General features: G+C 39.0%; 1 protein-coding gene across 1 annotated transcript in view; it reads right to left on the reverse strand.

Moving 5' to 3' along the window:
• Positions 1-15,550, reverse strand: part of tm9sf2 (transmembrane 9 superfamily member 2) — a 20,414-nt gene extending 4,864 nt beyond the window's left edge. The window contains exons 1-14 of the mRNA XM_032527482.1: positions 15,282-15,550; positions 13,613-13,680; positions 13,017-13,110; positions 11,925-12,052; positions 11,509-11,638; positions 9,337-9,461; positions 8,596-8,704; positions 6,016-6,095; positions 5,645-5,753; positions 5,218-5,350; positions 3,995-4,114; positions 3,770-3,827; positions 3,455-3,614; positions 1,536-1,687 (exon numbers count right to left, since the gene is read on the reverse strand). Coding sequence (XP_032383373.1) covers positions 1,536-1,687; positions 3,455-3,614; positions 3,770-3,827; positions 3,995-4,114; positions 5,218-5,350; positions 5,645-5,753; positions 6,016-6,095; positions 8,596-8,704; positions 9,337-9,461; positions 11,509-11,638; positions 11,925-12,052; positions 13,017-13,110; positions 13,613-13,680; positions 15,282-15,398 — 1,583 coding nt within the window. The 5' untranslated portion in view covers positions 15,399-15,550. The remainder of the gene's footprint in view (positions 1-1,535; positions 1,688-3,454; positions 3,615-3,769; positions 3,828-3,994; positions 4,115-5,217; positions 5,351-5,644; positions 5,754-6,015; positions 6,096-8,595; positions 8,705-9,336; positions 9,462-11,508; positions 11,639-11,924; positions 12,053-13,016; positions 13,111-13,612; positions 13,681-15,281) is intronic.
• Between the last annotated feature and the right edge of the window lie 852 nt (positions 15,551-16,402).

Below are 16,402 nucleotides of genomic sequence, written 5' to 3' on the forward strand. Positions count from 1 at the left end.
CTTAACCTGTCTCTCTTAATTATGCTATAAGGGGACTTCCTTCCTTTGAAACACTGAGCTTCTCTCTCTCCTCTCCATTTCCATTTGTGTGTATCCACGTCCCAGAAATGCTTGTTACTAACCCAGCTCTGGGGAGTTATTCCCGGAGTCCTGTCCCACTGGTCCTTCTCGGTGCCCTGCTATGCCCTGTTACACCCTGCTCTGCAGTGCCCTGCTACGTCCTGCTATGCTCTGCTGTGCCCTGCTACGTCCTGTAACGCCCTGCTATGCCATGAACTACAAACACTACTATTTCTGGTCATTGTTCCATTATCTTTATTGTGACTATTATTGCCATTGTTCATCACACCCCCAACCGTCAGACACTGTCTACCAAGAACCTGGGTCTGTCCGAGGTTTCTTCCTAAAAGGATTTTTTCCTTGCCACTGTTGCACTAAATGCTTGCTCTTGGGGGAATTACTGGGATATTTGGGTCCTTGTGTGGTCTAGACCTACAGTATTTGTGTCCTGAGTCCTGAGTCCTAAGTGTCCTGAGATAACTTGTTATGATTTTGATACCTTGTGTGGTCCTTGTGTGGTCTAGACCTACAGTATTTGTGTCCTGAGTCCTAAGTGTCCTGAGATAACTTGTTATGATTTGATACTATAAATAAAATTTATTTTGGTTAGCTAAAAATAATTTGACCTGTAGTGTCTTCAAAATGAATGAATTTTTTAATCCATATCTTCAAAAGGTTTTGTTCTCAGACATGGAGCCAGAAATCCCCACTTCAGTAACACTTACCTACACCAAACTGTAGGTAATTTTGTTCATCTATCATTCATAGCATGATTTATATAACAATGTACACCCAAAAATGGATTTCCAGTGGCTATTGACAGTATTTTACCATTAATGGAGTGACAAAAAGGAAATATTCCAAAAATCCCCCTTTAAAAACCTTTGACTCCAATATGCACAGCTCAAAATTATTTTTTTCTATGCATGTGTGCACATAACTTTTTTTTTTTTTTAACCTGCACCAGAGCCGCCTAAAACTACAGTAGTGTATAGTAAAACTACCCTTGGACTTGGAAAATACATCAAGCACAATCCCATGTGAACAGGTGTGTCCTGTGAAGTGATACATTTTGGTGTTTCATTTGAGCCACTGGAAGTTCTTGAAAGAATTGTCATTATTTTCTATTAAAATATTTATGTAAAATAAATTAACTACACATTGGTAATTAAAAAAGGTTTAAGCTAAATGAAACAAATTTTGTATAATTTTTCATCATATTTCTTTACTAATATAAGCAAGTCAGCATAAAGATATTGTGAAAACACTGGTTTTGTTTTCTTTAAACAGTAATACAAAATACAGTAAGTTGGCCAGCCAACAGCAGTTTAACGCAACGGCTGGGAAGGGAACTAACTCCCCACAGCTCTGTTCTCAGCTTTGCATACTTGTAGGAATGAAAGGTAGTAACAAAGACTGATGTCGCAAGAAGCATTCTAGCTTTCTATGAATAATTATTCTTTCTTTATTCTCACCAGATGGAGTTTAATATGAAGAAAAGCTGAATAAATATGCATCCAAAGGGTAGAATTCCTCCCATGATGATACCAGGAAAAGGCTTTGTGTAGAATGACTGCTCCGGGACTTGGCGAGGAATCTGATTGGTCCGCACTGGGTGCTCAATGCCCTTAAACAATCAGTCACAGCGGAGAAAGAGAAGGAGAGAGAGAGAGAGAATCAAACATTCAGATAGGTACACCCTGAAATAGTCACTCAGAAAACAATCTAAAGAGCCCATATTATGCTCATTTCCAGGTTCATAAAATTGTATTTTGAGGTTGTTCCAGAATCGGTTTACATGGTTTCATTTTCAAAAAAGACCATATATTTGTTGTACTGCACATTGCTGCAGCTACTCTTTTCACCCTGTGTGTTGGCTCTCTGTTTTAGTTTGTTTAAGTTTAAGATTTTTGCAAATGTATTAGAAATAAAAAAAATGAAGAAAATCACTTGAACATAAGTATTCACTTATTCTCAATAATTTGTTGTGGCACCTTTGGAAGCAATAACAGCCTCAGGTTTCTGGAATATAAAGCGATCTTTGTCTCATCAGACCAGAGAATTTTGTTTCTCATGGTCTGAGTCTTTCAGGTGGCAAACTCCAGGTGGGCTGCCTTGTGCCCTTTACTAAGTAGTCAGAATCAGAAATACTTTATTGATCCCCGAAGGGAAACTCTGTGCCTCTTTCTGGCCACTCTACCATCCAGGCCTGATTGGTGGAGTGCTGATCGATGGTCGTCCTTCTGGAAGGTTCTCCTCTCTTCACAGAGGAACCCTGGAGCTCTGTCAGAGTGACCATTGGGTTATTAGTCACCTCCATAACTAAAGTACTTCTCCCCTGATCACTCGGTTTAGGGAGGGCCAGATCTAGGAAGAGTCCTCGTGGTTCCAAACTTCTTCCATTTACGGATGATAGAGGCCACTGTTCTCATTGGGACCTTTAAAGCCGCAGACATTTTTTCTGTACCTTTCCCCAGATCTATGCCTCGAGACAATCCTGTCTTGGAGGTCTACAGACAATTCCTTCGACTTCATGCTTGTTTTGTCTGACTTGCACTGACCAACTGTCAAAATGTCGAAGTGTCCTTAGGCAAGACATTGAACCCCAAGTTGCCCCCGATGCTGCGCATTGGAGTGTGAATGTGTATGAGTGTTTATCTGATGAGCAGGTGGCACCTTGTACGTCAGCCTCGGCCACAGTGTGTGAATGTGTGTGAAGGGTGAATGTATCCTGTATGATGTAAAAGCGCTTTGAGTAGTTGTTAAGACTAGAAAAGCGCTATATAAATACAGCATATTTACCTTCTACAGACAGGAGTGTGCCTTTCCAAATCAAAGCCAATCAACTGACTTTACCACAGGTGGACTCCAATTGAGCTGTAGAAACAGCTGAAGAATGATCAGTGGAAACAGAACGCACTTGAGCTCAATTTTGATTGCAAAAGCTTCAACTTCTTATGTTCAAGTGATTTCTTTGTTTTTTTTAATTTTTAAAATCTCAAACTAACTTTTGTAAGTTGTCATTATGTGTAGAATTTTGAGGGGGAAAAAATGTTATCCATTTTGGAATAAGCTGTAACAAAATGTGGAAAAAGTGAAGCGCTGTGAATACTTTCCATATACACTGCACTACTAGCTAGGCAGTTGCCTATGAGGGTGGGCCATGCAAGCAGATAGGCAAGCATTATTACGTGTGCTACAAAGTGTCGCAAAACTTATTTTTTCACAAAAATGTATACAGCACAATAAAGGATACAGAAAAAGCCAAAAGGCATAATATGAGCTCTTTAAAAATCACATGCATCAGATTTTGAACCACAGTTAGCATCTTTACATTCTTGTTGGTTTACTCACATTAGTTTAGAGTAATTAATGTATGTTTATATTTACTTACTGTCTTCTTGAAGCCAAAGTATGCTCCTATAAAGGTAAGTGGCACTGAGATACAAAACCAAAGAGCCAATATTGCTACCAGAGTCCCAAATGGCATGGCTGCTGAAGACCCTTCACCCCACAGGATCAAGTTCATCACAAAGAAATCTGCAAATACCACCCTGAGAAAATGTTAGATGAGAAGTTATTCAGTAAGAGAGCGGAATCAAGTGGTTGTGTATTAGTAAACATCTGGAGTACTGCATCCTGCAGTAAACATCTATCCTGGTGTTGTGTGCATTATGTTCAGTCTTTGAGCGATCCATAATAGTCTTACCCTGGGCAGAGGAAGGCTGTCAGCAGAACGTTGGTCTTCCACTTCTCGCCTCCAAAAGCTGACAATTAACCAAACATAAAGACAAAGAGAAAAAAAGCATTTATAGAAATCAAATTAAACTGGATTATGAAAATAATCAGTTGTGCAATCTTACCTGGAATATTGTTTCTTATTATTCTTTTTCCTTCCAACATAAAACACCACCCTGTTTCCTTTCTTACTTACATTTGTAGAGGCGAGCAGCCACATATCCAGCAGGAGTTCCAAGAAGAACCCAGAGAACAACAGCACATGTCATCAGAGCCCCCCGGTTCGCCGGAGAGAGGAACCCAAGACAGGCAAAGACTGGTGAGGGGGGAGATTACATTATTACATGTTACACATTTGAAGATAGGATGAGTAAGGCAGTTATAGAGCCCCACTGATACTGGATTTTTGTTATACCAATACCAATATTTATATTTGAGTTTAAAAATATTGATCATAAAACTTTGGCTTATATGTGATTTTTATGGCCCACAACTAAATTTGACCAAACAACAAAATAGAAAACACAATATTTTACCAAAACGGAAAAGGTAGGGACAAAATTCTTCATGACTGGACAGAACCCTGTATTGAAAATGGTATGTGTAACTGCATGTACGCTTCAGACAGAACAACTATGCAAACCTTAAATACCGAATACGGTATTATTTGTGTCTCTGGTGTAGAACATGGAAAAGTACGACTAAAGAAGTTGTTTGTGGAGTTCCCCTGTTGATAACTGATAATAAACAGCTTTGCCATCAAGGACACAGCCCCTCCCTCCCCCTGCATGCTAATCCATGAACCCTCTATGTAATCCTGTTCTTTGAACACTTTTGCAGACTGTTTGGTAATCTGTTTCCTTCTACTTGCAAGAGAAATAATAAAAAAATAACAAAGACAACCCCAGTGTTCCAGACAATCTTAATGTCCAGCTTCATCACCGAACACCAGAGATGTGCTGACTGGCCATGGATGTGTCATGGAATATTACTAAGCCAATTGTTTATGCCTTTGTTTTTATAGAGTTGAAATGTGGGAGGAGCTATTTTGGACATTCCTGGTTCCAGAAGTAAAGCCTTATTCCTTTTCCCCATAGACCATGTTACCTGACTCAAAGTTGGATTGGTAAAGAATGACTGAATCATTAGTCCATCATATTATCAGCCAGTCGGAGCAGTCGCATTAACACAGCAACTTAAAATGTTGCTGTGTTATTAAGGTTTGTGAAATGTTAGGCTCTATTGTCATGTTGGTATACGGCAAAAAACGCAATGTCACACCTGCTGGTATTTTCCTCGCCTGTGCCAGTTTTGTATCTAGGTTTGGATTAATTTGCATTTTACACTTTTTTTTACTTAATTGTCACTATCAGGTGGTACTTGTTTGTTGAAGATAAAAAAGATTTTAAAAAGACATACAAAGGGTGACAAAGATCATAATGAAGATCTGGGTTCCAGAGCCGAGAAAAACAGACAGCAGCATGCCCTTCCTGGGAGGACGGAAAACATCTCCATGGACCAACTTCCACCCAAACTCCTCCTGAGCATCCTCCTGGAAAACAAGATGGATGAGGAGATAGGATGAGAACCTCAAATAGAAAATCGAATACATCATTGTTTCTTTTGCAAATATATATTTTTTCTTCTTCTTTTTTTTAACCAATATTTCACCTAAATATTTTCTTTTGTTTTGTTAAGAAGGAAAAGAAAATCGCAATACTCCATACTATCAAATCGCAATACTTCTAGAATCACAATAAATGAAAATCGCAATACAATGAATCGCACCCATGTATCATGAGAGAATCAAATCGAGACAAAAGAATTCCATTCCAGGCCTACTTACAACAGAGTCCATCTGATTGTATCTGGCGATATCTTTATGCAGAGTCCTCAGCATGATCATGGCTACCATTCCAGACAGGAACAACACGATCACCAACGAGTTCATTATGCTGCGGATAAAAGACAGCAAAGCCAAATTAATTATTGCTGTTATTGCAGTTGTTTCAGTATTTGAAGTGGATTATCTCTATGCCTAGAGACAAGGGGTCAGCAGACATTAGGGCATATAATTCAAATAATAAAAAAAACAATACTAATCGCATGCTGGATTTACTATTGGAACGTATGTTGGTTTGTTTGTCTGTGAATTACCAAACATCACAAGCAGAATATGCATGAACATGGGCTGTGGGGAGTGTGTGTGTGTCTTACCTGAACCACTGGATGTTGGTGTGAGGCATTGACTCCAGGATGTAGTCCCATCTAGATGCCCAACGAATATTTTTGTCTTCCTACACACCCACACCCACACACACACACACACACACACACACACACACACACACACACACACACACACACACACACACACACACACACACACACACACACACACACACACACACACACACACACACACACACACCACACACACACACAACACACACACACACACACACACACACACACACACACACACACACACACACTTCTCAATACATCTGAACTATTCAGTGTAATTTTGCTTTTAAGAGTGGCTAATAACAATCAGGGGCCCTGGAACACCTACCAGACTGTACCATATGGTGTTTTAATAGCAGACCATTACCAGTGATATTGCCAATCTAATCTCACTTTGAATTATATAGTGAGCCCACTATGAAATGACACAATTTACAACACATTTAAAGTTGATCAACAACAGAGTGAGTATTTACAATGGTATATTTAGCTAAGCTACCAGATTTTACATTAATTTTAGTTAACTTAAGCTGGATGCTTCACTTTAGGCAGCAACTGTTATGGGTCAGCTGTTTTTCAACCCGTCCTGTGTGTGTGGGTGTGTTCTCTCCTCTTTTCCCCTGTGTTTCTGTCTGTGTTGTTTAAGTCTCCACCAGAGGGCCATTGCACAAAACCACCTGGTTTAGATTAGGGAGGCCGTTCCTCCCAATCACACCTCTCCATGAATCTACATCATTTTCCAGTGAGTACCCCACTGGAGCCCCACACAGGACGCCGAATACTCCAAACTCTTGTTTGGTGTATATGCACAAACAGTCAGTTCCCCCCCCAACCACCCGGAGGCGTAGGGAGGCGACCCTTTCGTCCACCGGGGTAAACTCCAAGTAGCGGCGCTCAGCCAGGGCCTTGTGAGTATCCCCACACCCGCCTGGCGCCTCACATCCTGGGCAACTCCGGAGTAGAAAAGAGTCCAACCCCTCTCCCGGAGCATGGTTCCGGAACTGTGGCTGTGCGTAGAGGTAAGCCCCACCAGATCTAACTGGTAGCGCTCCACCTCGCGCACAAGTTTCGGCTCTTTCCCCCACATAGAGGTGACATTCCACCGGGTCGGGCTCCTTGGCAAACCCGGCCACCAGGAGCTCGCTGACGAGCCCCGGGGTTCCTCCGGGCAGGGTCACTCCATCTCTCTCTCTCTGTGTTTCATAGGGGGTTTTGAACCATTTGTTTTCTGGCCCCTCACCTCAGACCTTTGCCATGGGAGAACCTACCAGGAGTACAAAGCTCCGGACAACACAGCCCTCAGGTTCATAGGGACACACAAACCTCTCCACCACAATAAGGTGACCCCGGAGAGGCAGTTAATATTGTGACTATTACTAATAATTATTCATGTTACTATTATATTGCTTTATGAAGACTGGTTTCCTGAGTAACATTCTTTTCTGCTTACTTTTGCTTACTTCTGCTTAGGCATTCAGTCGGTCCACGATCTTCTGCCATGCTTCCTCTTGCTGTTCATTACAGCGCCTGTGTTTCGTTTTTCTCTTAAATTTTTTTTTTTTTTTTACAAATAATGTGTTTCACCTAATCATACTTCCACTCTGTATAAAGTATGAACAATGTGTCTTCTCCATTTCTACATCACTAAATCTTGGCAAACGTGCAACCAATTAAACCGCAATGAGGGAATCACACTAAGTCAAGCTGCGCTTTTCCAATTACCCTGGATTTCTTCGTTCTACTTTTGTACAACAGCCAGTTGGACGTGGAAAGGGGTGTGCTTAGGGAAACTAGGTCAATGGCCATTCATTCCTGCTCTGATACTTGCACAGCTGCAGCGCATTCCATGATTCACCTCAGCAGTACTTATATACCTGGGATGTTCACCTCTTCAGCACTAGATCGTTACTCTCACCAGTGTGGTAACTTGGCTTAGTATTCTCAGCTTATATTTAGTGCTTAAATACAAGCAACTTAAAAGCTAATATTAAAAAAAAAAAAAAAAAAAATATTTTTACTAATTTTACCGAGGTCTTTTGGGCATCCCAACTTTGATTGGCTCTTCAGGCATTCCCCAGAGGATTTGGCCGTGGTTAAATTGGGAGGTGTTACTATACACCTTTAGTGTAGTAAATAGTGTGTGAGTGTGTGTGTGTGTGTGTGTGTGTGTGTGTGTGTGTGTAGCCTAGGCAGAGGAGGTAGCAAAGCATCAGAGACTCTATAGTGGTGGAGACCTCACATCTTTTCCTGTGTGTGCGTGTGTGTGTGTGTGTGTGTGTGTGTGTGCAAGTAAGTAAAACAATAACATTTTTGGGGGGAAAAGGTGAATTAAAGGAAGTCCAATTCCATTACTTAGTATACGTACATACTGACTATTTCTGATAGCCCAAAGTTGAGTGTGTTTACTCTACTTCATCTTTTGTACCAATTATTGTAATTACGCTTCAAATTTTGGTTCCCCCACTACAGAGAAGAAAGTTTAAACAAGGCAGAGCACATGACAAAAAGATGGACAGCATTAGCATGCTGAGACAATACAATTGTACTAACCACAAAGTTGATAGAGTAGGTGTATGGGATGTTGAACACTCCTGTTTGTTTATTTTTCAGGAACTTTGGCCCTCCAGTACAATCAGGGCTGTCATTAGGGTTTTCATAGCTGGACAGAGAAAGAGAGACAAAAGAAATAGATCAAAGGAGCAAAGTCCACCAGTTATCTAATTTAAAATTGATCTAATTACAATACAGGCAGAACCGACGAGAACACCAATTAAAACCACACTATTCAACTAGTCGCAGACAGCACCAGAGCTCTTTTAATATCCGTAAAAAGGTCTACAGCTGGCTCAAATTTAAAGCTATAATGCGTAGTTTCTGCCTCTCCCATGAGGAATTGTAAGTAATTAAAACACGTCGGCACGCCCACATAATATAAGCCTTCTGTGACTGCGCGGTACAAGTTACACACTAAGCTTTAACCAAACCACAAAGTGTAGTAAAATTAAAAAAAAAAAAAAAAATATAGATTATATATATATATATATATATATATATATATATATATATATATATATGCATATGAAAATTAAACTAAATATCCAGTATGAGTTCCAGAAAACTGAAACAATATAACCAGTGCAAGCAATATATAAAGGGGGGAAGATGACCAGTATGACAGGAATGTATGGCAGGTGGATGAATTATAAAAAGTTTATACTGTATAAAGCGGTAAACCGGTTCAGGACAGGTCCAAATAATAGATCCATATTAGCTAAAACTGCCATTCATTACCTTTTAGGTTCAATCTTGGCAGCAACCAATCGTGCTCCCAGTTGTTCATGCTCAACGATGTGGTAATGGATGGTGATGTCCACATGGTTAAAGATGTAAAAAGCATCCTTTTCATTAAAGTTAGACTGCAAAACAAAACCAAGACACAAAGGTTTAAAGTATAGACATATAAAGTAATAATATGTTGTAGTTATACAGTTACATCCACGTGTAGGATATGAACCATTCTGACTTTGGCGACTGGGACAAGTGCTAGTATCAAAAAAGGCAAAGTGGCAGACAGTGATGCATACCGTTCTACCCCCTATCATATCTGACCCACAGATTATGAATTCCATCAGGATTGGCACTTTAAAAAAAAAAAAAAAAAAACATATGTCATGACAATAATCTGACAAATGCGATACTTACATCTAGATCATATATGCATAGGTGTTATATAGGTGTTAGGACATACACTGACTACATTACTTGCACACCGCATCCCCTGTCGTTTTGATTTTCCTTTCTTTGTTTTGGAATTCAAACCCATTTAGTTAATTTTGTGGATCAGCTCCCATGTTCATCAAATAAAAAAAACTAATTTGTAAAATACAAACATAGTATTATTAACACCAGGGCGCAGGTGTGCTGAGTTTTGACTGGGTTTTCCTCTGTCCTCCTCTATGCTTCATACCACATTGGGAGTGTTTTGCCTGTCTAGAGCATAGACTGTCAAAAAAGATTGAAGTTGGTCTCCACTTTCTCCCTCTGTACAAAAGTGACACCAAAATTTTCCAGGATAAAAGGCGCCGCCATCTAGTAATTCTGGTGCCAGAATCTTGCTTTGCCAGACCTTCCTCCACAGTGCTGCGGACGAGGGTCTGCCTTAGTCCACAAAGCATTCCGGAATAGGAGAAAAACGTGCTCTGGTTTATTGGCATTTCTTTTTGTTTTAGTAGTACAAGAAAAAACTCAGATTGGACAGATAGTCTAGCTATCTGTTTGGATTTACCCTGCAGAGATCTGAGAAGCAATTAACCATAGTCCTTATAAGTCGACCAGAGTTTAAAATTCCAATACAAAGAAAGTGGAAGGAAACGGACATCGGCCAAAAAGACATGCATCTGGTGGAATTTCAGGCAGCACCGGAGCAACCCGGCAAGTGGAAGTCGTGGATATAGACTAGCACTGTGGTAACTGGGCGGTGGAGCCGCGACACAGCTTTCAATCGTAACGTTTCACTCCATTTTTAAAGAATAAAAACCAAACTTATGGGTGCCTGGGTAGTTCACCTGGTAGAGCAGACGCCTATATAAAGAGGCTCGAGGTTCGAGTCCAAACTGCGGCCAATTGCTGCATGTCTTCCCTCTCTCTCCCCCCTTTCCTGTCTACAGCCATCAATTTTAGGTTAAAAGGTTAAAATTATCAAAACTAACTAAAATGAAAGAAACCATCTTTGGGAAAAACGTAACATTTACATTGACATTTTAGTTTGGCCCATGTCCCATCGGCTAACATGAAGGGGGCAGGGCTTATGACCTATACTGCAGCCAGTCACCAAGGGGCGATCCAGATGTTTAGGTCATGCATCAAGCCCTGGTCTAGAGTGGCGGTGATTAGCTCATGCGGACAGGCAAAAATGCTCCACCTCTGAAACCCAGCAGGAACGACGCACAGCTGCACTCATCATTTATTAGCTCAAAGTGTCTGCTCCACTCCGTACAGCAGCAGCAGAGTCATAGCAGTAGCAAGCGTCAGATCTCACTGCCGTGTTCAAACGGCAAGTTGACCGGAAAGATGGTGGCAGAGGATTTGGTGTCAAAGCAAAAGCAAAATCACGTATTTGGAAATATTTCAGATATAAACCAAATCTATGAATATATTTTATTGAAAAATGTCCGGAGTAATCTGTAATAACAATGTTGCCAAGTTTATTAACTGGTGAGTGGTTTCCTCACCGTGGGATCCCGAGTCAACATCTCACTGATGTTATGTATCAGAACTCCCTGTCTAAATTATAAATGTCCCACTCTGAAGTATAGTATTGTTATAATCCTTTTTTATATTATATTTTTTATAGAATTGGATCTCATGACTTACTGGCCTATTGTACTGTATATATGTTCAATTGATGAAAATGTGACTTACAGTGTTAAAGGGTGTGTGTATGTCCATGTGTGACCCACTCACATTGACCACGCAGGCATCTTTGGGGCGACCTGCTTCTGTCACGTAACAACCAATAGGAAAACCAGGATTACAGAACTTCTGTCCATCTTCAACATCATAGCACCAGGTGACTGGCATGTTATCCACAATCCTACACACAAACACAACACACACAACACATGGCTGTCAATTTTTTGGTATGTCTGTGTCCACATAAACACCATGCACCGAGACCTTCTCTGAAGTCAGATTTTGTGCTGTAATAAACAAATACTCATATAAGGACAACTGAAGCTCATCAAATTTGTTTTATTATTCAACAAAGTGAAGATTGATCAGAATTTCACACAGTTTATGTGTTTTTGATGTATGTACAAGCTTCTAAGACCCATTTCCCTTCACTTCATGATATTGGTATGTCAGTGAATTATACATACCAGTGATGCTGGTAGTTGAGTAACATGCCTTTCTTGAGGAAGTCCAGTTTGGCTTTGTCTGGGGGGCTGCTGGTGTCGTAGGTTTGGGTACACACCTTCTGACACGTTGCAGGTTTCTTAAACTCAAACTGACACACAGGAGGGAGTTAGTATGTGTGTGTTTTGGGACTGTAACAACTGGTTGTTGTTTTTGTTGCAATCATTCATATAAACAACACATTTATCCACAGTGCCAAAATAAAGAAATTACATTTGACATAAAAAAGCAAGCTCAAAATGTCAAATTTAAAACCTTTTCCTTTCCCATAAAAAAGAATACAATATATAATACAGACTCTGTCTTAGTCTCTGTCTGGGTCAATTAGATGTTAATATGCCCCTTTGTAATAATGAGAAAACACAGGGGGAATGAATTAATGACTTCCCATTAAGCACTCACAACAGTTGTGGGAACCCAATAACTTCAAACCTAAACAAATAGGAATATATTTATATATATATATATATATATATATATATATATATATGTATGTATATGTTCATAGCTGGATAACAATTGAAATTTAGCACCATATTGACATTTAGCACCAAACAACCCATCACTCTATAATCACCCATCCCAGTACAGTCAGTATATTTAACCACACTCACATTCAATGAATCTCTCTTTAACTTCATATCCTTTTAATAAATTGTTTGTTTCCAACTTTGTAAACCTTTTAATGTTTGTGCAATGTTTTAGCACATGCTCCAAACCATTCCAAAGACACATATGCACATATTTTTTAAAGTTGTTTTTCACAAGTTTTGATCTTCTCTCCAATTATACCCAACCTGCATTTCAATAAACATTTTTTTGTAATTTTCCAAGACGTAGATTATTTCTTGCTTTAAACATGATTTGTGCCATCATCAATCATTGTTTTGTGGTCTAAAATAACACCAAGAAATCTATTTTTTAAATACCCTTACTATACGTAATGAGGTTTGTGGATCCGGTTTGCATGGTCAATTAACAGTGAACGGAGCTACTGTTTTAATGTTTGTTGCTGAAAGTGAGTGTGTGTGTGTGTGTGTGTTTCTGTGTTGTACCTTGTATGGTGAGGGTTCAATCCTCTCGCCAAAAAGAACCTGGCCCAGATTTTCTGATGGACGTTTCATTGTTTTCTCCGAGCAAAAGTCAAACCTGCATAATCAAAAAGCAACTGTTCAAAATGTTTAGGGCAGAACACCTTTATTCCCCACTGAACACTGCATGCAGTAACTTGTTATCTGGGCCAAGGGTTTCTAGATAATAGAGAGACATTCAAACAAGAGGCTCTCTGTTTACATTAGTACAGATACACTGTTAAAACTCTCGGAATTCCGTCTGAAATTGGACCCCACTTGAATGAAAGAAGACAAATGCTGATGCATTGTTGAAACTTTTGATCATGAAATATTTTCAAGAGGTCTGATGTTCTGATGTCACAGCAGGTGCATTCCAACAGTCATTATTAAATAAATCACTTAATGAACACTCTGAATATGATGAGTTGGAATGTATGAATCCAAACACCATTTTTACAGAGCAGACAATAACCAATTTATTACACTGTTTAGATGAAAAAACAATGTATTTATATCAAAAACTATTTTTGGGGGAAATCACAATAACACAGTTACAGTGTTACGCACTTGGCACTTACGCAGTATATTCATAAGGCAGAACAGACTCCACTGAATCCAACCTGTTCACAAACAGCTCAATGGTTGACTAGAATAAAACAAAGCAGACAGACACATATTAGGCAGACAATAGGAATGCTCCTGTCAGGCTTTTATTTTCATGTTGTTAGATATTATTTCTTGATTCTAGTTTAATTTCTTTTAAATGTATAACAAATTAGTCGTACATGGTATCACTTTGCAACTTTCACTAAATTGTAGGCCCAACTAAGCAGAAATGTTTTGCTGCGAGGAATTATGTCCATTACTCTGTTTTTCTCAAAAACTATAAAACTAATAACACCTCCTCCCACAGATTTTGCTTAATTAACACCCACATTGCTTCACTGCATCTTCAGACTGTCCTCTACAAACAATACAGCCAGATTTGTGAATAATCAAAAAATGATTCTTATTGTAAACAGTACTGTAAACAACTACTGCAAATTTGCGCAAATTGAATCTCCAATGTTTATAAAAAAATAAAACAAAATTTGGATCTTGTGTGGTAAATTACAAAATTATTTTTGGCAATATTTTGAATTCTATCCTAATGTAAGCTATTGCAGTCAATGGGAATAGAGTATTTTTAAACATCAGTTTTGCCATATCTGTTGTGTAGATGGAGTACACAAATTCTCAGAATTTTGTCTTGCTAAATTAATTTTTCACACTAGTATGAAATCTGTCTTTACAACCAACCCTGGTGATTGCCTCAGTCATAGTGTGAACTGTGAAGCCATGTATGGTTTCTGACTGCAAATTATCATGACTTGCCATGACTTGGTGTCTAAGGTTGTGGGTTCAAGCCCCGGTGCAGAATAAACAAGGTAATGCCTAATACTCAGGGATTGTGCTGTGTGGATTAGAGATTTAGCCTAGGTTTCTTTCTAGCTAAAAAGTTGGGACATTTTAAAGTATGTTCTGAATGACTTTTCTAGTCAGTCTGAATGGTTTTAACTCAATCTCTTTATATAAAAATGTGTATTTTGTAAGCTTTTGAAAAAGCTAGAGGCCGGTGACTATCACATGTAGTCAAATCTAGTAATACCAGTGCAGTCTGATTTTACATGGCATTTAACATTTCAATACCAAGAACCAACACCTCACAATATTCACTATATGCACTTTGAAGTGTACATGAGTGTACAAATATTTTTTAAGTATCCATAAAATAAAAGGTAGGGTGAGAAAATAAATTATTTCTAATCATTTAATGTTAAGTCAGTTCAAATCTGTATCAGCCCTACAGCGAGTATGACTAGTTTTGAAATACTAACTGAACCATAGGAGTCACAACGTCATACAATCTGGTAATATCTGTTACTAGCATCTGTCCAGCGAACGAAGTGACTTGAAGTAGCTCGCTAACCTCGTTATACAGTAAACGTTAGTTTGCTCTGTAGCTACTAGCTAGTTATCAAACGGTAGTAACGTTACACGTTAGCTTTGTTGTTTGTTTTTGCTAACGTTAGCTTCCTCACATAATGTAGCTGTATATAAAGTATTAACGTTAGCTAGCTAACCAATCTTTTGCATTCCAATACATCTTGTCTATTTATTAAATGGGAGCACTCAATAGTGCTTTATTCAGTTACTTTGCTATAACATCAAGCAGCTGCACAGTGATCTGTGACATGTTTTGTTTACCTTGCAGTCTGGAACTTGGTCTTTTCCAGGCTCACAAAAGCTCACGGGTGCCAGACCCGGTAGGTAGAATCCGGCCGCTCGAGCCAGCAGTGCAGCCCCAAGCAGCCACCGCAACATCGTCACACCGGCCAATCTTCACCCAAAATTTAGACGGTAGCTAACTTGGTCCTCTTCGCAGTTTTAACACATCTGACATCCACACTGGGCAGCAACCAGCATCCGGTTCTGCAGACACGTCATATGCCGGAAGTCCTGCTTCATGAAGTGGAGGTGGTGATCATGTGTGTATCTACATGAATCACGAGAAGCATACATTCCGCAATGTTGCCCAGCAAACACATTAACTTTAGGGACCCTTCCCAGAACGTTCCCTAAAGGTAAAAATATTTTGGAACCTTCAGCTAACCTTCCTGGAACGTTATCTTACAGTTGTTTTTATGAACTTTTAACTAACTATAAATAGAAAAATAAATTTAAAAATCCTCCTTCATCTATGGGATGAATTTATACTCTGAAAAAGCTAAATCAATTGTTGGGAGGAAAGAGAAAAGCTGTAATACAGACTAGCTGATGGTGACTGCTTATCTGCTTCATTCTACTATGAAAACAAGAATAACGAGACACTGACACATGTCAGGTTTACAAAAGGATTTTTTAAATTTATTTTTCATTTATAGTTAGTTAGTTAGTTAAATTTTATTTCTGTGTCATGCCAAACATTTGTCCTATCCTACATGGGATTTATAAACACCACAAACATATTTAGCAAACATCTTCCGGTCGCATATACAAATCATTCGGAAAAATACATGAATACAAATATATACATACACATGTATACATATATATATTTATGAATGCCTCAAACAATTTCCTTAGATAACCAGGAACAACTTCAGGTAAATAACAAACAAACAGTAACGATTAGATCTACAAGAATGACAAGACAACAGTATAACAAAGTAGGCCTACAACAAATTCTTAACATGGTTTACAAAGTATCAATTCTTAGTAACATTCATACACACACAAGATTTTTTTTTTCCCAGCAATCTTTGTCTGATAGGCAGAGTAAGATATTATTTCACCTCTTAAGTAAACTTTACATGACTAGCTATCTG

The sequence above is a fragment of the Etheostoma spectabile genome, chromosome 10 (assembly GCF_008692095.1).
Source record: "Etheostoma spectabile isolate EspeVRDwgs_2016 chromosome 10, UIUC_Espe_1.0, whole genome shotgun sequence".
In the NCBI taxonomy this organism is placed as follows: domain Eukaryota; kingdom Metazoa; phylum Chordata; class Actinopteri; order Perciformes; family Percidae; genus Etheostoma; species Etheostoma spectabile.